General features: G+C 38.2%; 1 protein-coding gene across 1 annotated transcript in view; it reads left to right on the top strand.

Annotated features, from left to right (window-relative positions):
• The window catches only part of PLXDC2 (plexin domain containing 2), a 267,301-nt gene that overhangs the window by 146,666 nt on the left and 94,139 nt on the right, over nt 1-26,496 (top strand). Inside the window, exon 4 of the mRNA XM_065629653.1 lies at nt 2,016-2,085. Coding sequence (XP_065485725.1) covers nt 2,016-2,085 — 70 coding nt within the window. The remainder of the gene's footprint in view (nt 1-2,015; nt 2,086-26,496) is intronic.

The raw sequence follows: 26,496 nt of genomic DNA, 5'->3' as shown, positions 1-26,496 counted from the left end.
CTATATTAAACATTTTTACCTTGCCAGAACTTAAGGCATCATTTTTTGATTGAAGTCAATGGGAGAGGTATATCTGGCTTTAGAGGGGATAGAAACAAACATTTTTATTGCAAACGTCTTTATACTAATATTAACGTTATAGCAATTTAGAAGAGTGTTAAGGTGACATAGTTGTCTTTTGAAGCAGTTTAATGCTTATCATGTTATTACCTAATAGGTAAAATGAACGATACTGTATAAAGGAAAGAGGGAAGGTTTGGTCAGAAAATTATGTTTCTAACAGTGTTTGCTAGAGCGAGGAGTTAATTTAAATGGAGGGCATACATAAACACAGAATACACCTCAGCAGTGAAAACTTCGTAACATGGAAAAAAATGATTTAAGTTAATTCATGACCTGTCTTTTGCTTATGCCATTTTGATTAGAAATGTTCAGTTGTATATCCATATTTATATATGTATACAGAAAAGGTCATTAGAACCTTTAGAACTCAGTCCAATTAACACACAGCAAATGGATTTTGCCTTCTAATTAAAAACAAACAAAAAAAGTGCTAATAAATTCTGTCAAAATTCTGACTTCCACTTGAGTGGAAAGAAAATCTAATTTAAAGTTACTGTAAATCTTCAGCTGTTAATTTCATGCTAAATAATTCTTTAAGTATTTCTGGTGGATGTAAATATAATTCTTCATGAGAGAACAAATACTCAGATATAATCTGAAAATAATAATAAACCCAGGATAGAAATAATGGTAGAGAAAATAAGCTTGTTGTTGTTGGGTTTGGGGTTTGTTTTTGTTTTGTTTGGTTGGATTTTTGCTGTTGTTTTGTGGAGTTTTTTTGTTTAGTTTTGTTGTGATTTTTTTTTTGTTTCATGTTGTTTCTTTTTTTTTAACATAGGGACCTTTTCTTAAGTGGAGACATCAAAGGTTAGGATCGAGGGACAGCCACCAACCACCCATCTTCACACAAATTTTTACTGTAGTAACTCCTCCTAAATAACAGATAATAATGGGCTGCATACCCAGTTCCTGTTTGGACTTTTGGGCCATTATGGAAGTGATGTGCTTTTAATGGGATATTACATTTAAACGGTGAAAAGACCTTACTGAGTTTTCAGCACTCCTTTCTGTCATGACTACCAATTTGTTCAGAGTTGAACCAGGTAGCACACTGGGTGATGATAATGGGTGGCCACAATAATCAGTGAGCTTTGGGAAAGGAGTGGAGTAGGTGGGAGAGAACGATGGGCAGAGAGGGAAAACAAGTTTGCATTTGAATGGTGCTTTATGGAGAGGTTAGGTGAGGTGAAGTGTCTCCAAATTACAGTTCTCTGCTGTGAATTCAGCTGATAGACAACAGTCACCTATAGGTTCACGAGGTGGGGAAAGGGGGAAAGATTTTTTTTTTTTTCTTCCTTTTTTATTTTGTAGTAAGTACCTTAAGTAGCGTTTGTTAATATTTCTTTACAAAACATTTCAGCTCCTATTTAACAGCATAGAGAGGTTTGGGAACCAATGTCAGTGGGATTTGATGGAAGAATTGCCTTCCAGTGACCAGCCTTCATCAGATAAGCACCCAGATAGCAGTAGGATGTCAGGGAGAGCATTTCAATTTGAAGGAGCATTTGGCAGAGGAGAAAACCACCTGCAGCCAAGTTATTGATAAGGCCTTAAATATTGATGGCTCCTCTTAAGGAGGAGGCTAAAAGAGAGGTCTTTTAGGAAAAACTCTACAAATCTTTATTAATGCCATTCTTATGACAGAGTTATAGTGTCTGTTGATGTGTTTTATTTTCTAAAGTCTTCACTTATGAAGATCCGCTGCTTTCAAGTGTATAAGTGCTATACAGGGTTGTTTTCAGTTAGCTATTGGCAATTCCAAATTAAGAATAGCGAGGTTCCAGTGAAAAATAAAAAGCAATGAAACAGATGTTTGAAGTGGAGGACTGTTCATTTTTTCTCTTACCTTTCTGCACAATATTGATTTTATTTTCTGGTGTTGTTCCTTTCAGAGAGTGAATCTGTCCTTCGATTTTCCATTTTATGGTCATTTTCTACGCGAAATTACTGTAGCAACTGGGGGTAAGTGGCTTTCTAACCATTTACATTGAGTAATATGAGAAGAGTTTCTTGCAGCTATTTAAAATACTTTTTCCCCCCCATATATGTCAAGAGATAAACTGCAGCGTTTATATAGGAAATTTTGCTTTCCATGAAAAGAAAATTGCAAAATATCAATATGATGAAAAACCTCCCGCTGCTCAAGTTGAACTGTTATAAAAACCTCTCAGTGTATATGACTTCGTAACATTAATCATTTTCTATTTAGGTATTTTCCCCCAGAAATCTTTTGTCTGTGTGTGCATTTGGAGCAGTTGCGCTTGTGGAGCTACTACTGGTGCCAAAACAAGGAGGGAAAGCTGGGGTTTGCCTGCATGAGGGCAGAGGATTTACTATCCAAAGATAAGAAGTGCTGCTGGAAATATATAACTTGTCACCTGTAAGACAAACCCCTAGTAGTGTGCTACTTTGGTGTGGTACGGTGTCTGCAACCGTACCGTGGTGTTCCTCTACTGCTACTGTGGGGTGAGATGGGGTGTACAGCATAGCTCAGGCTCCTGGTCTTGTAGCTCTGGGTACCACTGATGGCTTGTGGTTGGGGTTTTCCCTCCCACTGCTGCTGGCTGCTACTTGCACAAATCGCCTGCACTAAGAACAGCAATTGACCCCTTCCACTCCCCTCCTGCTCTACCTCCTTGAAAGACAAAGAGGAGAACAGAGGAAAATGAAATGATGTGGAAGACAACAAAAGAGAAAAAGGAGGAGGAGGAATAATGGTCAACAAGATGAAAACAGGGAGGCAGGTGACAGCATCACAGAGAACACACCCACAGCATCCTCTGGTCCTTGAATGTGTCCAGCAAGTTCATGGGCTCTGGCTGGTGGTACTCTGCCCAGAGGTGTGACAGGACAAGCAAACAGAAGTAGGGGTCACCATCACCAGGGACCAATCCTGACCTGCCCCGGTCAAAGTTTCTCCTTCTCGTGCTATGACTGCCCAGCTGGCCAGGATTAGGGGATGCCCATGTCCCACATGAAGTCTAAATGGGTAGGGTGTTATAAGAATATTAGGGAAAAATTGTAGCAAGTGTCTCAACAAGAGTATGAGCTGGAACAGACGTTTTTGTCATGCTCTATGTCACGATCTCCATTTTGCTACCAAACCAGAAGAATACGAGAAATGAACAAAGGTGAATAAAGGCTGATATTAAATGGTTGATTTGCAGTCAGAATGATAAAAAAAAGGATTCACCATTATGGGGTAACTTCAGCACAAGAGTTTTCTCTTCTTGATCAGCAATGATATTTTGATGCTGATTTGGATCAGATGAGCTGTGAACTACTGATTGGAATTTTGAGACTTGCCTGATTTCTATTCTGCTTTGCTTTTAGTTTCATTTTGGTGCTTGATCATTGTCGCCTAGCTCTGTATTCTCCTACTTTAGGAGTTGCATTTGATGGGGTGCCAAAATCAAGTGCATGGTCTCTGTAGCATGAAAGAATGGGGTAGGATGAATCCTGCACAGCTAAAACACCAGCAGTAAGGACAGTGTTCATTCTGGAAATGTCCCATTATTCTTACTGATGAACTTGGTTCCTTAAAAAGTTCACTCTTTCCCTAAGTGATTCTTCTTGTGTGATCACTCTGCTGGGCCTTCACTTTTAATGGAAGCCCTGAATTCTTACCACTGGTGTCAGTAATATACTGCTGTCATTAGTGTCCCCTCTCCACCCCAAAGAATTGTGAGTACACTTAAGCTCCCAAGGAGAGCTGTGTGGTAGCAATTTGTGATGGAAACATTTTTTCTTTTGGTGTAGAACATTTGGGGAATTTAGGTGTTTTGGTTTGGTTGGTTTCTTTGTTTTCTAAAGCATGTAAGGATTTAAGAATCACTGCAGCTCTGCAGCACTCTGTTCTCTTGATATTAGTGGAACACTGAATGATAATTCTGGTTTGGTTTTGGGGGCGTTTGGTTTGGTGTTTTTTCCTCCACTTCTACTAAATAAAATAATATTGCTTTGAATAAATCTATAGTTTACTTTCAAGCTAAATAGGACTTTAGCATCAGTCCTTTTACTATAAGCCACTGACATTAGCACAGACATACTTCTTTCTTTCATGTGGCACTTTTCAACTTCAAAATTGATCATGAAACAGTAAAATCTAGTCACTAAACACTTTAAAAATGTTATCTTGATAAAGCCCAGTAACTTCAAGTCATCTTGTCAATCCAGGGCAGGATGCAAACTTTTCTACAACTTCAAGATTCCTAAATCCATTTAGCTGGAAAAGAAAGATCTAATTCTGTCCTAACTCTCTGATAAATATTGCGCTTTGGCTATATTTGCAAATTTTGTTACCATAAGTAATTGGTGCTGCAGTGTGGCTTATAGCCTGGCAACAAAGGATAAAGACAGGTTCCAAGTGCTTTTTATACTGTATGGTCTGCTATTTCTTAGTAACTGGGATTTTACAAAGGCATTACTATTATTAGAGATCTGGAACAACTCCAAAGGTTATTCTGAGATCAAAAGAATGACAGAGTTAATGTGTACAGGAGTCCCACATGACAAATGTCCACTTCCTGGAGAGCAGGATATGATTAATTATGCTAATGACAACACTACAAACTGTTTTTACCTCCAAATCATAAATTAAATAACCTTGTTAAAAGGAAAGTTGAGGACAATGGCACATTAAATCCCTGTCACAATAAAAATGTCTACACAAATGGTTTCTGCAATTCTTCAGGGAGGTTGTATTATGGCATAGTAGGGTTTCCAAGTTACTTAACATGACTTTGAAATTGCTGAGGTGTAAAATTCAACTTTTAATTCAGTTTAACTAATGTCTATTTCTTCTTCCAAATGGTTTTGCTGATCTGATTGTGTTTGGCTAAGGAAAGTAAGAACAGGGAATGAAAATAACTAGTCTGAGGGCTTTATTCACTGTTGACCTTAGCTTGTATGTGACCAAGCTATTTAATTCATAACTAGGAGGTAAGACAGTTTGTCATATTATTAACCTAATTAGTAATTCATGGGTCTTTGGGATATGGGCATCTCTCTCCTCCCACTCTCTGGAGAGCTCTCAAAGCTTTATTAATAGTAGATAACACAAGAAGCAGCTGAGGGTTTGTGGGGTTTTTTGTTATGAAGCTTTCTAAAGTTTGTGCTCTCCAGGCCACAAGTGCAATTATTTCTGTAATAAACCACTCATGAGTTAGTGAGTCATGTTGTGAATGGCAGGGAGCGGAGCTCATGAAGTCTGTTTTGGTGACTGTCGCTGATATCCCCAATGGAGCTTGGTAACTATGGAGGTGGGAAAACCATCCCTGTGCGACAGCTCTCCAGGCAGCAACACCACCTTTCTCATGGGGATCCTGGATTTCTCCTCATGGCTTGAATTATAGAGGACATGAGGGATCTTAAAGTAGTTTCAGTCTCTGTTCTTTTAGTGGAATAACTGAATATGATTTTGTATCACCTGTAAATCAAGAACATGTAGCACAACCAAGCTGCTTAGGAAGATAAAACATATTTGATTTTCACATTTAACTACAGATATTTGGAAGCAGCAAGGGAAACAGCAAAATTTAGGTCTGTCAGATTTTATTGGACAGTGCAGACAACTTCACTTGGGTACACTTCTGGTATTTTATTAGGTAATACTTCACGGTATTTTCAAGTCGTGTTTTTTTTTTTTAACATGTATTTTTTTTGAAGATTTTTTGAAGGTAATTTTTTTTCTCTGTTTCAATACCAATCATATTTTTATAGGTAGTGTACCATATAAATATTGCAAGTTAGATTCAGAGACAGATCTTGAACTGACATAAGTTTACACTATTTTCATGTAGTGGTTTGTGCTGTTGCCTTTTGAACTAGGATGAGTTCAGCAACATTCTGCTGGTACATCTTTGATTATAATTTTATCATCTTCACGATGACTTTAACAAGCCTATGCAGTCTTCTTGAATTTACCTCTTGTCAACCAAGATTGAGGTATCATTTTTATCTAGAGTTGACAGAAAAATAATGTATTGTTTTATCAATCATATCTATGTTAAACACTATTTCACTTTTTTCATATTTTTTCCCTAAAATCTTTAGGACAGTTTAGTTATTACTATTCATATTGTAGTTATCTTTCCCATATAGTGTGCATGTAATGAGAGCTGCTGTAGTTAGCACTGAATACACTGGTAGAGTTTTCAGAGATAAAGATAACAGCTAAATGTAGCTAAGAGCTTCCACTGCAGGTAAGTCTGGTTATCAGGTTATTGTATGGGGCTGACAACAGAAATTCTTGAGTATTTGTCCAAGCATGGCTTCACAAGGCATCTTAGGTGAACAGGATTGAAGTCAGGAGCCAAAAACTTCTTGCTTGACCCATGTGGGACTCACACCCAGATTGTAGGCTTCTGGATGGAAGTCTGAGTCAGCTTTTACAGAGATTAATGCTATCCTGGCTCTTGCTCCAGCTCCTCTTGTATACACAGTGGCGACAACAGAGTGAGAAACACCATCCCTGTAGGCACTGGTAACTTATGGTGACATAGAGGCCCAGAAAGATTTCAACAGACTTTGTGCAGGAAACAGTAGGAAACTACATTGTGGAAACCAGGAGCGTATCATGTTAACGCTGAGCCCTTCATCCTTCCAGTCACTATCACTTTGTTTGCCAGAACCCCAGTCTGTCTGATCCCATTAAGGTAATGAACTCCACAGCAGTCACGCAGAATACCTGTTCACTGGGGCTGAGATGAGATTTCTTCTGTCCTCTGTCCTCTTGTGGTTTTGTCTGTAGCAGGGAGCAGGCAATAGTGGACATTGCAGTGATTGCATAGTAAAGGTGTTTAGAATATTATCAAAGTATTTGTACAGCTGAAAATAAAGCAAAACTCTTCCTCAAATACACACGTAAAACTTGGGGTTAATCTGCTGCTAATTCCTATTAGAGGAATCCATAAGTATGTGGTGGCAATAACTTTCCCTTACTTCAATGTTTATTTCCTTCCCCTTTGCCCTTTTTTTTTTTTTTTTTTTTCTGGCAGAGCAACATCTGGAAGCTCCAAAACAGATTAGATGACTCTGCCAGTCAATATAACCTTTGATTTAGCCAGTCTTTCAGGAATTGTCATTTCAAAGAAAACCATGTGTGCATCAATGAAAAATTTTACAGTTTTCTGATAAGGAACTTATCAGCTTGGATTTAATTGTGGGTTTTGTTAAATTCTGCAAAGCCTGTTTCTGTTATATTTTCTCTATTGCTGGTGAACCTTTCTAGATTGAGCTAAAAAATTCTGTCATGACTAGAATTTTCTGATATTGACGTTGTTTACTTTGAACCATCCATCATGATTTATTCCCAAAGCAAATCACTGCTTTGCAAAACAGAAGTGAATGCAAGTATTACTATGCTGACTTTGCCAAGAAAGGCTGGACCAGATGACCCTTGTGGTCCTTTCAACCTGGTATTCTACGATCCTGTGATTCTATGATTATGACTGTACACTTGAATGTTTTGCTAGCAAATTCATTTCAGTTAGTTATGCTGTAATTATTGAAATGAAATTTACAGAATTCAAAGAAACTGTTATTACTTGAATGTTAGTCTCCAAAATGTAACAGTAATTACTTTGAGCAAAGTGAAAATGGAAATTAGGTCTGTCAGCTAAATCCTGAAGTCTCTGGTTAATTTTTTACTCAGTCTTAATTCAGGCAGGTAACTGCCAATTTCCAAGTTCAAAGGGAGAAAACAAGGTCTGAATCTAGGAGAGAAAGTGATGAAGGCCAGTAGAAGACTGAAGCTTAGTTCCCTCTAGGACATGAAAGCATAAACCCCAACTAAGTGGACTGTACCAGGACAAGAGGATGCTGATGATCAGGGGACAGAATGAGTTAGAGGAAGGGGTTCTCTATTGGAATTGCAGTGGTGAATTAAGGAGCCATGAGCCCTGTGAGGTAAAGGAGCTGAAAGAAATTTATACACTGAAAAGGTAGAATATAGCTGGATGTAGCTTCAACAGTGTCCTGATTTCAGCTGGGATAGATTTAATTTTCTTCCTAGGAGCTGTTTGGATTTAGTATGAAAATAATGTTGATAACACACTGATATTTCAGTTGTTCCTAAGAAGTGCTTATACTAAGTCATGGATTTTTCAGCTTCCCATGCTTCCCAGCGAGGAGGTGCACAAGAAGCTGTGAGGGGACATGGCAGGACAGCTGATCCAAACAGGCCAAAGGGATAGTCCATACCATATGACATGTATTCTCAGCGTATAAACTAGGGAAAAGTTAGCTGAGGGGCTACTGCTCAGGAACTGGCATCGGTCAGCAGGTGGTGAGCAATTGCATTGTGCATCACTTGTTTTCTGTATTCTTTTATCATTGTTATTCTTATTATTTTATTTTATTTCAAATATTAAACTGTTCTTATCTCGACCCATGAGATTTCTCACTTTGGTTCTCCAATTCTGTCCCCCATCCCACAGGGAGCAGATGGAGTGAGCAAGTGCTTGCGTGGGGCTTAGTTGCCAACTGGGGTTAAACCATGAGAAATTGGCAGAGAGCACTGGATTATAGCAAGGAGGTGGTGTTATCCCAGAAAAGCTAGAGGGAAGGAAAACCGCAGGAGAAATGGATGGGAGGGAGAAATCAAGCTGGAGGTCACTACTATGAGGATAACTAAGAGCCATTTAATAGGCCAGCAATTTCAGTAGTAGGTCCCAGTGGGGAAGCTGTTGTACTGGTGTTGATGAGCACAGATAGTGGCACAAGAAGAAAAAAAGAAACAGGTGTGAATGAAAAGATGAAGCTTCAATGTTATACCTCTTTGGTGCTCTCTATAACATGCAGCTTATGTCAGAAATTAGTGCATTTCTGCAGTTATATAAAACAAGAATACTTTAGAAATGAAAGAAGAATACAAAGCAAATAACTGTGGCAGGCTTCTGTATGGAAAAATATTTAAATCAGCATACTTAATAGTAAGAAATTTGCACTAGGAAAACCACAGAATTGTAGGGGGATAGATAATAAATTGGAACAGTTAAGAGCAACTATCTGCTGACCTCTAGTAGGCAAAGATCACTATCTACTCCAGTGCCCTCTAAACATGTCAGTAGCTGCCTGGTCATCCCATGAAAAATTCAATTTGAATAAAATGTATGCTATCAAGAAGTAAAAAGTAACAGAGGAACAGGAGATTAGTATTTGGTGAAGGAAAGCAAAAGGGGACTGAGCAACGTGGTTATTGCTTTGTGAAAGCTTAGCTGATTCATGATGGGTTGATCACTGGTACGGCTGGAAGGGACACTGGGCAGTGAAAGTGCACAGAGTCTGAAATAACTCTGCTATGAGCTACAGTCATGGGTATAGCCTGCAGGCCAATTTACAAGCAAAAAAAAAAATATTATATACAAAAGGCACAACTCATCTAACTGTGCCAACATCTGTATTCACGTTTGTCAGCCTAAACTCATATGCAGTGAGTACGGATGTTATTGATATAGTCAGCAGAGTCTTTGGACACTGAAGGTAGATGTGTAAAGTAGGTTGGATGAATTGCATCCTGCGTCTAATTCTCTCTATATGTCAATGTGTATATATATATATTGCTACAAAAAGGAAATGGTGTGATCAGCTCATATATAGATGTTTACATTTTTAGATTTATAAAGCCGAGTGAGTTGACTATTGAAACACATTACCAGCTATCATGAAGAAGGCTCCAGAAATGTCCACCTATCCCATGCAATAGTAAATGCACAAATACAAGTCAGGAAAAAATGGAACTCAGAGGATTCAGTGTTGTTACAGAGAAAAAACATGAATCAAAAATGTTCTGCATAGGTAGAAATCTTATATAAGAATTACAAGCAAAGCTTGCAACTGCTAAACCAGTCAAAAGATAGCTAAAATGGCATCTTGTAGGCAAAAAACCACATAGCACTGAAAATAAAATACTTGGGATGTTTGAAACAACCTGGAATGCCGAAGACAGCATGTATTGGCCAAATACAATGAGGAATATTAGAGGGCTGATGGGAGAGTATGGGGAGTACAGCAGTAGAAGCCAACAAAAATCTGCAATATGTTTTGAAGCACAGTAGAGATGTGCCTTTAAAAAGCAAGCCATGTACTACCTCATTGCTGTAGCTTACTGCTCAGAGATCTGGAAACTAGAGAAACTGTCAGACACTTCCACAGCAAACAATGGACATAAAGCACTCACAAATGTCAGCCGAGCTGTAGGCTATTCCAGCTAGAGACAATTGAGGTAATGCCTCCCAGTTGCCCTGTAATGAGTTTCTGGTATTTATCTGAGGATAGGGATGCAGTCACGTATAGCCTTGCTGAAGTTGGAGCAAGCAGTTGAATTAGTAAAGACTGTATTAAAATCTGCTGATATCATATTTGATAAATCATCCTTCAGTAGAGGAACATTCCTGAGCAGCAGATGGAGGAACTACTTGAAATAACTTTACAGCTGGCTGAATATGAGCCAGCAGTGTGCCCAGGTGGCCAAGAAAACCAACAGCATTCTGGCTCATATCAGAAATAGTGTGGCCAGCAGGACTAGGGAAGTGATTGCCCCCTGTACAGGGTACTGGTGAGGCTGCACCTCAAATACTATTTTCAGTTTTGGGGCCTTCATGACAAGAAAGACATTGAGGTGCTGGAGAGAGTTCAGAGAAGGGCAACAAAGCTGGTGAGGGGTCTGGAGCACAAGTCTGATGAGAAGCAGCTGAGGGAACTGGGGCTGTTTTTCCTGGAGAAAAGGAGGCTGAGGGGAGACCTTATCACTCTTTACAACTACCTGAATTCAGGTTGTAGCATGGAGGTGGGTGCTGGTCTCTTTTTCCAAGTAACAAGCAGTAGGACAAGAGCCAAATGGCCTCAAGTTGATTGAGGTGAGGTTTAGATTGGATATTAGGTAATATTTCTTCACTGAAAGGTTGTCAAGCATTGGAACAGGCTGCCCAGGGAAGTGGTTGAGTCACCATCGCTGGAGGTGTTTAAAAGACCCGTACATGTGACACTTAGGGACATGGTTTAGAGGTGGACTTGGCAGTGCTATGTTAACAGTTGGCCTTCATGATCTTAAAGGTCTTTTCTAACCTAAAAATTCTATGATAATTCTTATGGTGGCAATGCTGCCTGAGCATTTCTACCACTGTTGATGGAGTACCAAACAAAGAAATAAAAAGGCACATCACTATTAAATTCCACTGTCATCAAATTATAGTTGGTAATTTTATAAAACTGAAATCAAGAACTCTTTTTATGATTATGTTACTTCCTAAGGTCAGATCATATGCTTAGAATGATTTGTACTTATTAAAGAGTGAGGTCTTTGTGCGTATAAGATAGACACAGCTTTTCATCAAAACTGCAACTGTTTTATCCACTATTGACCCAAGATTAAATCATGGACATTGAAGGCATTGAAATAAATTTTCCACTGAAACCTGATATTAATGGAACCTGTGTTTATGAGCAGCTGCAAGGTACCTGGGCATGATTTCAAAACACTGACCAGTCAGGATGACTGATTTAAAGTCATTTTCTATTCTCAGAAGAAAGAATCACACTTATTCCAGTGTCAAACTCTTTATTAGTGTGCATATAGCTTGTGGGAAAGTAACAGAAACAAAAAGTCTTGGGTTAGATAGCTAGCTGGTTAGCTGTTTAAAAGTTTAAGTTCTATGTAGAGAAAATATATTTGGAACTCCCTTTTTGACAATGAGTGTGTAAACAAGATTATGTTATTCATGTTTAATTGTACTGTTTTCGATACATCAGGAGTGATATTATGAAAAATAAATACTGGTACAGAGGATCATAATGTAAATTTGCATCACATTTTCAGGACTTTCAGAGAAACAGGATCAATGAAGGAGGAGAGTGTATGCTGTGGTGAAAGGAATAAAGCCTGATGTTGCACTGTCTGAGCTCTATTTTTTTCTGTTGGCACACAGAGCAGTACCTCTGAGCAGGAGGGAAATCTGTCTGCCTAGCTTAGCAGCACTACGGAAAGAGAAGGATCCACACCAGGTTAGGATCTGAGATTGTTAAGGGTGGGGATGGCTGTAAACTTTCAGCCTGGAATAAGTCTCTGCTCTTCAAACATTTGCAGATTTCCAGTCCTCAGAAGACAATTATGCTCATGTGCATTTTCCTCATATCTCATAAATTTACTTTCTCAGATTTTCAAAACTGGTGGATGGGTGAAGTTTTTTTCTCTGGAGTATCAGTGTACTGCATGGAGCACCTTCTTGGGTCCCGCCAGAAACCTCAGTGAGGCTTTTCTGGTTGTTGCTGCTGCTCTGGCCTCTCCAGCACGGGAGCCAGCAGGAGGAGTGTTCATCGCTTAATGAAGAGACCTCTTTGATAACAAAAATTACCCTATGGGCAACATCTGTTAAATGGCAAAGGTGATATAAAGCAAAGTCAAACACAGTCCTTCTAGCCAAAATCAGCAATTCCAGCTACCCTGTGTCAGTTGCAGGGGATTATGCTTATCATCACCCGTTGGTGGCTTGTTCTGTAAGGACTGTAGAGGTCTGGCTGACTGGCAAATACCAGCTCACACAATCGCTTTCTGTTTACATCCTCCATTCTGATGTCTTGTGTTGCCACACAGCTGTTAAAATTATTTTCTACCTGTAAAGCTTCCTTTTCCTATCATGCCTGTGTCAAGTGTGCCTTCTGGAACTCCTGTTTCTGTAACTGGGTCCCCCTTCTATTAGCTTTCCCTTGAAACTCTCTTTTGTCTTGCTTTCCATCAGTGAACTCTCACAGCTCTTTCTGCTTCTGCCCTTATACTTTATCTTTACAAATTCAATCAGAAACACTTAGTCCAAAAAGAATGGTAAGCTTTGGGAAAAACAAAAACAAACAACAACAACAAACTAAAAAGTCCATATGCCTTGACATCACCCTGACTGTTGTATAGAAAAGCATTTGCCAACTTTGACTGTGAGGCTTATGGGCAGTAGTTGCACTGACATGGTAATAAACAGGACGTAAAATGACCACATGTGTCTGTAAGGTTCTGTTTTATACAATAACGGATAACTAGCCAAACCATTTCCCTCATGTAATGCCAAACAAACACTTAAATAATTTTTCAGATCAGACACTTAATAATAAATTAAATGGCTTAATGTTAAGGCAAAGAGCCTTCAGGATAGCCAGCAACTGAGCACTGGGAAACTGTTGGGTATAACCTATGTCTAAGTTGGATCCATCACTTTTTATTGTAGAATTTTATAGTAGGCGTATATCTTGTGTTCAGCCTTTATAGTAGCATTGCATAGCTTCAATAATATTGTGGTTTTACACCATAGCAAAGATTTTTAACGGATGACAAGTCTTTATTTTCTATACCTCCTACAAAATATAATGTTTATTTGGTTTGCTGCATGCTTGTATGTTAAAAAATAAACTTCAATCCGTTTCTGCCTTTTTACCAATTGACTTCATAAAAGTTGCTATGTATGTCCAGTCTCATAAAATTTTATGTCATTTTATTTTGTCTTTCCTACCTTATAACACAATTTTAGCTCCTATTCTCAATGTAAAAGATTGAATAACTGAACTCTGCAAACCCCAGTTGAAAAGTCATTTACTGAGAAAACCAAAAAATCATTCCCAAACCAAAATCAGGCAACAGAAAGATGAAGTTTTTGCTGGTTTGTTTTTTATTTTGCTTTGGTTTTGTTAGTTTTGTGTTGTTTGGTTTGGGGTTTTTTTTCTTGTTTATTTTTTTATGTGTTGACTACCTAATGATATCAATTTAAGCGCAAAAGGCTATTAAAAGCTTTTCTGTCAGTTGGTCCCATGTGCATCTCAGTGAAGGCTCTTTCCTTTCATCTTTAAGGGGAACTTGTTTTAGATTTCAAATTAGGCTGCTGTAAATGCAGTATTAAAATTCTGGATGTGGAATCCTGTACATTATGCAATACTACAGCTGTCTGGTACCGTAGCACCATGTACCATTGCTGTTTACTTGTAACAGCCAGGGTAACTGAGGCCTTTATGTCCTTCACATATCATCGTCTATATCTGTAAAGGTCACCAATTGATGTTCTTATTCCTAAAACACTTACGAAATTCGTATTGTTCCCCATGTTTCTGCCGAAATCTACAGACTCCTGCATTGACTGATCATTTGGTTTCCTTAAGAAATGACTGTTAAAATAATTGATCACAGAAACTATATCCAAAGAACTAATTAATTAAAAAAAGAAAAAGAGAAATTTAAAACCTTGAAACAATGTCCTAATTTGCAACTTGTAATATCTTGGAAGAGAAACTGATTTCTTCCCCTTTTATTTCACTTCAAGCTTACTAATTCGTTGGGCCACTGGCAATATATCCAAAACAATTCTAGCGAGTAACAGTAGGTTTGGTTTCCAGCTACATTAGTGAGTGTGGAGTTTTTGGTTGTCGTGCAGTAAGCAGCTTCTGTTATCTGCAAGAAAGGTTTGGAAGCTTATGCAGGGTTAATTAAAATCAGTGAAGGATTTAAAAGTGAACACTGAAATTATTGCTGGAGAAATATAATTAACAAAGTAAACTGCATCCTAAAATGGTTCCAGATCAGCCCACAGGGACCCACTACCAGTACTCACTGATGAGAAAGCACAAAATATCCTTTGTGAGCTAAAAGAAGGCAGCATTAAAAAAGACTGGAACCATCCTACTGACGGCACAGCCTCCCATTAGGAAGAGGCTGTTTAGTCAGTTTTATATATTACCAGCAACATTATTAAAAAATAAATATAGTTCCTCTTCCTCTTGGTATTAAGAGTCTGCTTTGTTGTATACAAAGTTACTGATCACCCATATTTTCCATTTCCTATCTGTGTGTCTGAAGAAAGACTGCTGGAGAGTATGAAAAGCACATGAACCAAACCATGCAAACCTTTTTATGTTTATTACTTCAGATAAAGTATTCTAATTTCCCTATTTGGGATCTGCCAATGTCAGAGGAAATGTCTGCACCAGGAATTTTGTTAGCATCTCTAACAGACAGTATAAGGAATACAAATTTTCTTAGTATCTTGACTGTGCTGCAATGTGCATGTGATGACTGTCCTCCTCTGACTCTAGGAAAGTTTTAAGAAAAGCAAATGCTGCTACGTGGTTTGCATGTTCAACAGCTGGAAAACAGAGTGCCTGCAACTGTTGTCTGAGTCACATTATGAAAAATCACTTGTCCGTTTCCAGCTTCTTCATTATAACATCATTCCTTCCTTGGCAACAACCTTGTCTCAAGCCAGTCCTTGCGAAATTCATTACCCTTGCAAATTGTTCAGATTGATATCAGTCTGATTTCTGAAGCGGAGGCCACTGAAATAGATAGGTTTCTATGGATCTTTGTCAGTATTGGAGTGGGACCCATATTTCTTCGCTCGCTTCTCACTTCTCCTTACAATTTTGGCCTTGTCTCTATTCACATCCTTTCCCCTTCCTTCTGTCAGTGTTGTCATTTGGCTTTGACATCCCTAACCTTCAAGCTTTTTCATGCATGTGCTTGCTCCTGAGGAGATGGTTCCAGGTATGAGCAATGGAAAAGAATCATTTAGGAGTAAATAGTTTGCTTTTTAAGTAAATCTTAGGAAAGAATTTGTCAGAGTTTTTTTCTTTTTCCTTCCTACATCTTGAACTGATAGTTTTGTGACAAAGCATTGTTTTAACTATGTGTCACGAAAAATCGAACAAATAGAAAATGCTTTTTGTTGTTTTCATGGGAAGTTTACCTCAAAACTAGATATTTGTTTTCATGTGGTTTAGTTTCATTTATTTTGAACAGATTCTTCATGTTCCAGTACATTGCTGTGACTATTCTAGACAGGGCTTTTATTTTAGAACTATTACCAGTACCCCAAAGTATAGTAATAATTTCACATGTTATGTGTGTCATTTTGATAGTGACATTGAAACAGGCTCCTAGTTCAGTCTGGAAGAGCAGCTTGTTGGTGTCCCTTTTGTGTGTGTGTCCAGGGAATTATAAGGTAGCCAGAATCATGTGCGGTTCTCACTCTTGCCTCACCAACCGTCCTGATCTCAGCTGTTAAAAAGCGGGGGGGGATGAATAGACACGGGGTTAGGACCATCACTCTGAGTGCTGCTGCTCCTTCAAGTGTTAGTGGGTTGAAAGCCACCTTGTGTTGCCAGAGACAACGTTGGTTTAACTTAGCAGGCAGGGTCTGCCCTGCAGTTCCTGTTAGAAGTGTTTTAACGTCACCCATTACTGTACTACAAAATCTGTTCAAGCTGAAGTATAGACTATAACTCTGCTTTTAACCAACCTGAAAAAAGAAAGGCAGACCTTGTAACACTGCATCATGACCCTTGCTGCTTGGGGCCACTTACCTTGAAAAATCCTTTTGTAGCTATTTGCTCAAGTAGAAATGGTGACTTTTGGTTTCAAGCTGCTGCATGTGGCAGTCTGGGACGTGCCTGCACATCTGAGAGCAGAGTCTGAAGGCTGTTGAAGAGAACTTAAATGGTGGCTGTTTGAAGAATCAAAGGACATAACTGGCTTGCTAGGAGTGAGATATCATCCTACTGTTTCTTAAAAGAAATAACGTTTATTAATTTAAGAGTTTATAAATTAGAGTGAGCCAGCTGCATGATTGTTACGTCCTGAGCTGAATGGCAGTAGATGTGTGATTTCATATATCTCACTAGTGTGTTGCAGTGAAGCCAAATACATGGTGTAATTCGGCAATCACTTAATAATGCAACAAAATCAATTTCTATAAGCCCATTCTTTCTTACTGCATTTTACTTTCAGATTCCTATCCTCCAATTTCCACCTCTCTCACAAAATGCATTACAACCAGTATTTTAAGGGCAAAATTGTGGTTTTTAACTGATGGCCTGCATTTATTCCCTGAGGGGTATTCTGTAAGCCATTAGACCTGGAGACTTTTAGACCTCCTTAATGACCAGGCCAATTATTGTGTGAACTGTACACCTGCATCCCTGTCTAAATCATACTCTCCTACCTGTGACCACTGCTTCATTTTCTCCACCTTAGCAGCTCTGAGCTGTACGTGGCTTCAAGTGTCAGAAAGTGGTTAGGTCAGAGTGTTACCTTGGTTACAAAAATCTATGTCCACAATTTCAGGAAAAAGGTCTTCAGGCCTTCTTTGAAACAAGTTTTGTTCTTAGCCATTCTCCAAAATTATTGACTTCTCTTAAAAAGTGATGTGAAAAAGAAGCCATTTTTTACTGCGGAGGACACATGCTTGCATTGCCCGTAAACAGCCAGCCAGCACCTTGATTACATACATAAAAATTTATCTTTAAGGAAAGTTTTTGAGTTTTTTACAAACACTTTTTTTGACGCTTCTTCAGCTGTAGCTTTTAGAACTATTTTTTTGTTGTTAATTCCAACTTCTAGTATGAACATGGGCTTCTGATAACACAGAGATGAGAAAGTTGTGCATTCAGCTGTGAAAATGTCCGAGGAATAATATTTGGCATTACTTCATATGTATTTACTCAACAAATAGTGAAAAAGTTTGGTGGAGCAGCTTGTATGCTCTGGTACTTCTCAGAACTCAAAAGGCTTTAAAATCTAGCCCTGCAAGTGCATTTCTTCCAATTTTTAAAGATTTTTTTTTCATCTATTTGCATTGTGAGGAGAAGGAACAGGGCCAGGTATTTATGAGGCGTACAGCTGGTTTTACACTACATGAAGAGTAACTCAAGTATTTCTTATCAAGAAGTCTGGACATTTGGAAGGAGTATTTGAGGACATTTCATTATCTGAGACATGCTGTTTTCACTGCTAGCTGTGTGAGGTTTATTCTATCATCACTGTTGTTTATTGAGAAAACACAATTTTGCTGGAAAAGCAAATGGACCACAAGTAGTATCTCTCCATAAATGTGCATCTTAAAAGAGGGACGCTGAAACATGATACCAGTATAATTATCAGTTATTCCTATAAGTCTAATTACGTTTTATGCAGACCAGAGAAGAATGGTAAAATGTGGATTTTTTGTAGTAAATTATGTATTTGGTTTACTGTGAAATGAAAAAGTAGAAAAATATCTGTGGAGTACTCTTTATCCATTAAAAATATATACTTTAAAATCCATGTGATGGGCAGTTTCTACTTTGGAGACAGTTTCATGTATAGGTTTTATTGACAGAAACCTAATCTATTTCTCTCACATGTTCTTATTAAGGCTACAGAGATGAGAAGGATCGGAATTTTCATGAATCTCATATGACATGTTTTCTTTTCAAGGGTGTTGAAAGTGCTTTCAGGCAAAAATGCAGTAGTGGCTAGGCAGTCAAGAAGATTCTCAAATATTTTTAGGTTGAAATGTAGTTGATGTGAAGTATAGCAATGTTGGCATGTTGTTTTCTTTTAAATTTAGCCACTTTGGAAGTCAGTACAGATGTTAAAGGTCAGCTCCACTCACGAAAGCACTTTAAACTTATCAGAGATTTGAAAACTAAGGAAGGCATGGGTTTTATTCAGTGTTTCCTATTTAGATGTCTGGGTATTTTTCTAAAACATTTATGGTTTGAGGTTTTTACCTTGTGGTCATGTTGTCAAGATGCCAGAGTCAGTTAGCTTTTTTCAGTTTTGTTTAGGTTTTTTTTCTGGATGATGTCTTGCAAAATGAAATGTAAGCACCACTATTGACTTGCAGCTCCTCTTGGGTCACTCAGATTCTGCTGTGTTTGCCATTGTGCAGCTTATAGAAAACAGTTTCTTGGGAAAGACCTTTTCAGCCTTGCTTCTTTAGATGAGTCATCACTGAAAATGAGGACACATGGTAGCTTTTGTCCCACCCATAATGACTTGGGACGTTTAGTCTTGTTGACGTGGTCTACAAGAAATTGCCCATCTAGTAGAGACACTTTCTGGTCTTGCAAATCCAGTAATCACAGATGGCAATGAACCATATCTTTTACACAGATAAAAAAATGTCCGTTTTAGAAAAACTAGTACAGTTCTGAAGGTGCAAAAGGAAGGACTGAGGACTGCAATCCTCCAGCTCTGAAATGCAGAGCTACTGTCCTGTGCTACCAGAAGCTTGGCATTAACAAGGTGTGAACCAGCTTTAAGAAACTTCTAAAATAAGTTCTCTGCCTGTTGATGATTCCCTCTGTGCCACAGGTAGTTGGATGATCGGGGGTACTCTATGTGGCTTTTTGTTGGGAACACATTGACTTCTCTTTGTTCTTCAACCCTGCTTTAGCATTGCCCTCAGAAGTCAGTTGTCTTCCCTGGATATGTCAGAAGCTTGCCTGCTGTAAAAGCAAACACCGCCACAGGGCTGGTAGGCAGCTTACTGGTGCATTTTTCACTAATGTGTCTGTCTGATGTGCCCATTAATTGTACTGCAACTGAACAGCAGTTCTGGAGGAGAAAGATGATTGTATTGTAACAATTAAGCTGGGCATTTTGATAATAAGGCAAATAATTTTGTCACCTCAGTGCATTAATGTAAAATTGAGACAGTGTGAAAAAAAAATTCTGTTTAGCAAGCAGTCAACTTGTCCTTTAAACCAGCAGGCTCTGAAAGTATATTTATTGGACAGCAATGTGAAACAGGTGGTCTCCAAAGATAACAATGTACCAGCAGAAGCTTCAGTTAAAAAACTGTAGAGTAGCAGAAAGTAGAGCTCATTTTGAATAGATTTATAGAGATCTTGTCACCTCATCATTATTTTTAGTGGCAGACTAGCACTTCTATTAATATTTTGACTTCAAATTATCTAACATCATGCCTTCGGTATGTTTGGCAGGGGTTTTTTTGGTGGTGTTTGTCATGGGTTTGTTTTGTTTTCGTGGTGGTTTTTGATTGGTTTTTAATTTTGTTTTTTACTCTTTCTTTAAGCTAATGCCCCTAGCTTCCACACAACTGGTATGGTGCACTTAATAATATTATGCTTTTCAGTCATAGAACAAAAGGTCAGTCAAAACATAAACATTATGTTCTCACAAGTCTCTCTATGGTAAGTATTATGCAACCTTGGTCTCATATTTTGGAGTAATGAGATGAGTCCTGGCATGACAGAAAGTTGCACAACTTGGTGGAACCTCATCGCCACAGGCAAGCCAGCACAAAAGCCCCAACAAGCTCAGCTAGCATCTCTTGTGTGTTGATACCAAGAGAATGGAGATCCCGTCACTGTTCATACAGGTGATTAACTAGGTGGGTTCAGTGTGTCCTGAAAAGTCTACCTGGTCTTAACATTGAATGGCCACCCTTTTGTGGAGAAGGGGGCAACAGCTGATTCAGGCAGATAGCCTGTGTCCAGACATAGTTTATGAGTATTTCAGTACTCAGCATAGTACTGAAATGTGTCCTTATGGGGCCACAGTAAGAGTATAAGTTCACAAATTATTTCATTGATTTCAGTAACTCTTTGCCAGAGGGAAAGAAAAAGTAAAAAAATATGCATCTGATTGTGCATATCCTTATATATATTTGTTTATGTGACATCAGGATTATGAAAAATGTGAATTACTTGTTTAAATTGCTATAAAGTCATGTTAATCAGCTTTATAAATCCATCTTTAAGAGTGTTACAATTTTTGATGTAAGACTAGTCAGAATAAAGGGTCATGTTACTAGATTGTTGCATGTCATAGAACTGTGATGAAAATTTTGAGTTTTCTGTTGAAAGATTATTTTTTTCTATTCCACCTCCAGCAATAATACTGAATTTTAGTTATACCTGTAATTCTGTTTCTGTTCTTGTCTTGTCCTGTTGATGTATCCTGGAGATTTTCTTCTACTTGATCATGGATATTGAGTGGTTTCTGGTGTCTTGAAGTTGGAGCAAAGGACGTTGATCAAGTTATCAGCTTTTCAAAAACCACATTTTTCTCTGTTGAATTTAATGACATGGGTATCTCAGGCTTGTACTTGCTTTCTTTCCATTAGTTTCTTCATAATATACAACATCAGATTTCAGTTTCAGACAGAAGAATCAGTTAATACATTCTTGGTCTTATTTCATTCATCTCTGGTTATATCAAGCCTTCTTGTCCTGTTGACAGTCTCAGACCTTCAACCTGATTTGTTCTCTTTCTGTCTCTAGTTACTTCATTGTCTTCTTGCTGTTATTTTGGTTTCTTCCATATATTGTTTTTATTTAGCAATGCTACCAGTATGGAGCCCATTTCTGTCTGTATTTCAGCCTATTCTCAAGCTTTAAAACTGCTATTGAAACAGAACCTTTCAGCAGAAACCTCAACATTATCTCTTCAAAATCCTTAAGAGATTTGTTATTGACTTCGACAAGAGCGAGAATCAATCTGCAATGCAGTTTAGCTTCATCTTCCTATTGTGTCTTGTCATTAACTGAGATTGAAAGCTGTTGGACGGAAAAGCAATTTTGTTTATGGCATGTTTATGCTAAACTTCCACCAAAAAAAAAAAAAAAAAAAGGCTGAACCTCTGATTGTGGACTCTCCATGTGACAGCCATATAAATAATCATAGAAATGTTGAACACCTCAGATTGAGGGATTTCAGAAATTCCTGTGTCCAACCCTGGGCTCCAAGCAGGGGGCTCATAAATTAGTCTTGCTTGAAATACTTACTCCTTCAATGTATTTAAATATACAAACCAGAGAGATAGATATTTACTTTAAAATATTTATTGTAGTTGCAATAAAATTTGGAATTTGGTACTTAGACTTCAAGCATTTCCAGTAATATTAGGGAGGCAGAACCACAAAATACACTTAAAAGAGGTACTAAGGAGACTCACTAATACACTGATACACAAAAAAAGAATTTTGTAATGCAAAATGAGCAATCTTTGGTCTGCCCGTAGGCATCCCTGCTTCATAAATATTCATCTGACCTTCTGGTTTGGCTGTAGTCAGAGGGTAAAAGCCCTTGTAGACTTGGTGAAGCAGGGCAGATCATGGTCGTGGGAGACAAGGACTCATTAGGTTTCTGTTACTGTTTGTTCCACTTAATTTCCATAACAACGCAGGAACTTTTTACCTGTTAATGTCATCTTCATGTTATTAGCCTAATACATTACTTTAATCTTAAACAGATATTATATGATACTTGGATAAAATTACAGAGCTGAGTACAGCTGTATGAAGCTGTTTTCATAAACACGAAAATTTTCAGGTTATTTGGTTTGATTTTTCTAAAAAGAAACAAAACTAACTACTACCATTTCTACCAGTTTTTCTGAGCATATGTTGAGTGGTCCCTATCATAGAAAGAATTAAAGCCTGACTGCTTGCCTGGTGGATTTCATGAAAGCAAACACAACTGCATGAAATTTTTTCCTTTCACCTGCTCAAGGAAATGAATGAATTAAAAGCACTAGCCTAAAAGCCCATTTTGTGTTGCAACACCTATAAGCAAGTTCTAGCCCAGTGGTTTCAGAGCAATAAACCTGAGGAAGAAACAAATAAAATGTTGCCTCTGTAATGAATGAGTGGAGAAACTTTAAAGAAGAAGAATCTCATTAAAGAGCTGATTGATATCCATTGAAACTTTCTCAACCTTGTAAGAAGGTTGAGAAATTAAATAGCCATAAGAAAAATTACTGAATAGGACTTAGTGCATTGTTATCAGTTAACTGGATGATTAAAACGAAGGAGCCTTTAGATTTGGCCACTCCTCCAACCCATCAACAAAATGAACACAGTGTATGCATGAATTTGTAACAAGCTGTGTATTTTTTTGTGGGAAAGTTTCCATGGAAATGCAGCAGAAAATCGATTAAAGGTTTGTGGTGTGATCTAAACAGTACCTCACCTCCCTGTAAAGTTTGAAGCAGTACGAAAACAGTATAGTTATCAGCAAACTGCAGACAGTTTGTGTAATTCAGCTGGCCACTTAATTTTATTCATGGATGACTAGCTAACTTCATCCTGTAAGATTGCCCTATTCTATAACTCTAGTTTCCCAACAGTGCAATTTAAGAATGAAATTATTGTGCCCCATGGGGCAGGTGATGATAACAACTTCAATAGTCAGGCAGTAAATACAAAGGACCACGACTGGATTAGTTTAGCAGGTCTGCTAGTGTTTTAATGACTTTGATCTCCATTAAATATTCTGTTTTCTAGTATATCAGCTTGATCTCATTACACTACTGAGGCTGGAAATATAGTTCATGAAATGTTCATTTATGGAATGATGCTTTTTAAGGCAGAATTTCTTATTAGTCTGAAAATTAACGGGTATGTCACAAAACATACTCATAATAGCCTTGCATGCATTTGCCTTCAATCAGTCACAGAGAAGGTAATTTTTAAACATAAAAGAATCAGAATCACAGAGGGGCTGAGTTTGGAAGGGATCTCTAGAGGTCTTTAGTTCAAGCAGGACCATCTAGATCTGGTTGTCCAGGACCATGTCCAGATGGCATTTGAATATCTCCAAGGATGGAGATTCCACAACCTCCCTGGACAAACTGTGCCAGTGCTCAGTCACCCTCACAATGAAAAAGTGTTGCGTAATGTTCAGAGGCAACCTCCTGAGTTTCAGTTTGTGCTCATGGCCTCTTGCCCTGTCACTGGACACCACTGAGAAGAGCCTGGCTCCAACTTCTTTGCACCCTCCCTTCAGCTATTTATATACCTTGATGAAATCCACACTGAGCCTTGTGTTCTCTAGGCTAAACAGCCCCTTATTAATCTTCACTGGACTCTCACCAGTAGCTTCACATCTCTGTTGTGTTGGGGACCCCAGAGCTGGACACAGCACTCTGGATGTGTCCCACCATTACTGGCTCATGTTCAGGTTGGTATCCACCAGAACTTCCAGGTCTTTTTCTACAAAGCTCCTTTCCAGCCAATCACCCCCTAGTATATAGTCTTTAAAAAAAATTAAAAAAGAAAAAAAGAAAAAGCCAAACTTGAAGTCTGAATTCTCCAGCCAATATCCAGATTACTCATTAACTCACAAATACTGGAGTTATGTGTCTCTAAGTTGGTGTCACCAAACCTTAAAATGATAGCTTGCCAATCTGTATTAATTTAGTGGCATGGTCTTCTGCATTTGCTCAGAAAGGTATATAATAGAATCAATTACTCCACTTGAGCTATACCAGCTGTGACTTTGGAGCAAGAATGAAAATTTCAATGTAAACAGTATGGTATAAATCTAACCGCAGACTCATTGTTTTAGAACTTGAAGGAAAGACATCTGACTGCATACAGCTGTGATGGGAGGGATCTCACAAAGGTTTGCTTCAACTGTTGGTGCTTTCTTGCTATCAGCAAAGGTAGTATATCTGACTTGCATCAGCTAATTTTCTGAAAGCAGACAAAGAGCAAAAAACAACTGGCAGTAGAATATTATAGTATATCTAGCTATGTACTTCCATGGGTCTCTTTCCACTGATTTTGTGTACATAGCAGATGCTCTTATGACACCAGAGTTGCAAAGACTAAAAATTACAATCCATGGAACTAAAAAGTCCCAAAAGTTCAGAAGAATGGCCTTTTTCTTTCTTCAAGAAAAAAGAATGTTTGCTTTGTGCTTACACAAGGTTTTTTAAAAATTTTTTCAAATGATTTTGATTGAGCATGTCTTTATCAAAATAGTTTAGCTTTGTAACATATCTATATCACAACCTGGTCCAGTTTGATTCAGTTTGATTGCATTTGGAAAGGTATTCCTCATATGAGGTCCTGCTATAGGGGAAAAGGTATTCACTTTCGTTATTATATATAATAGAGGCTTTGTTGTGCAGCACTAATGTAAAGAAAAGAAAAAAAAAAAGGAGGAGTACAGAGCTAGCAGGCACTTAACTGATTAACATTAGCTCTCAGATGAGGATATAGTATGTCACATTGAGCAAAAGATAATTTCCAAACAAACTAAAGCTCCAGGAATTAGTTACTTAAAATTGGATTCTCTTTAGCCATGCAATGAAAGAAAAGCTTCATTCAGCAAAACGCAGTATGTAGACCCAGGAGAGGTTTCTGTGAGACTCTTTATAACAGGGTAAACATAGGGTAGTGCCTGATGAGAGAGTACAAATTGTTAATGTCCCATTAACTCCCTTCCCTAGAAAGTCAAATGGTAACATAACAAGGAGGTTTTTTATGCAGCTTGATAACAGATATCTTACCAACCAAGACACAATTTTTCTTCCCGTTTATCTGCTGTTTCAGAAGTCAGAGGCACTGCTTGAAGTAAATCTTCATAGCAGAGCATTGTAGTACTACAGCACATTTTCACTTTGCTCCTGGTATAGGAATTCGCTCCCATTAAGAGGCTGTTGATGAGAAACCAAGAGCAGATCATACCTGATGAGATGGAGGAGTATATTACCAGCACACCTTCACTCTGAGAAATGGGGAGAGTTACACCTGCTGACATGCCTGAAAGGTTCTCAGATCTCTGGTAGCAAAGACTGCAAACGTTCCAATAAATAAAATGAGCAGTCCTTTGTTGAAGTGCAGTGTCAAAATGCATGAGATGGAAGACATCATCAGCAGGAGACTTATCAGGACGGAAAAATCCACAGCAATTGGATGTGTGTTTGGGGCAGCAGCTAAAAGCAGTTTATGTGAGCTGGTAGTCCTCTACTGTTCTAGCTACCTTCAGTAGTGTGCTTGATAGGCAGAAATAGGCAATAAACATTGTAGAAAACAAATTAAGAAACCCACTGTGTCATGATACTACCAAAAATTTTATGAAGTATGTAGGCTGCATAACACAGATTATTATTTAAAATCAAGAGAGTTGTTCTGTTAGGTACAGAATCCTTTGCCCTCCTCTTTGAAAAAAATCCCTCCGTTAAAACAAGTGTAGTCAAAATTAAGCACTGAAGTTTAGAAAACGTATTAAAATTCTTGCAGACAGTCAGTTGCAGATAAGGATACAATTCTAACTTGGAGATCAGAAAGCCTGTTTCATGGGGAAAGACTCAAAGTATCAAAAACATGCAGCCTTGAGAAAGAAAACAGAACCTGATTACAGAGTAAAAGTGTTTAAAAGACCAATGCACGTGCCTCAGGAAATACCTACTCAGATTAAGGACGACGGCAAAGCAAAATACTTTGAATCGTGATTTGTTGAGAACTGACAGTAAAGGGAAAATTTATCTTTGACCATAAATGGATTGGTAGCAGTGAAATTCAAGATGAAATATTCAACATATTTGACTGAATAGTGAGCAATACCCTGCAAAGGGCTAAATCTGTAACACTGGTGTCTTAAATTCTTTTCTCCATAAGCACTAAAAGGAAGGAAAAGCAGCAAGTACTTTGGTAAATCCTGCCAACTTTTATTAAAGTATCAAAAGATCAGCAGAGTTCTTACTTTCCTGGCACCTCATTCAGAAAACGTTTGGCTGACTATGCATAAGATTAAAGGGTGTAGATCCGGTGAAGAGTTGCACCCAAGAACTCTATGAATTTGATAAGTCAGATATTACTTTTACC

The sequence above is a fragment of the Caloenas nicobarica genome, chromosome 2 (assembly GCF_036013445.1).
Source record: "Caloenas nicobarica isolate bCalNic1 chromosome 2, bCalNic1.hap1, whole genome shotgun sequence".
Lineage (NCBI taxonomy): Eukaryota > Metazoa > Chordata > Aves > Columbiformes > Columbidae > Caloenas > Caloenas nicobarica.
The sequence above is the reverse complement of the archived record's forward strand: the minus strand, read 5'-3'. Positions and strand labels throughout refer to the sequence as shown.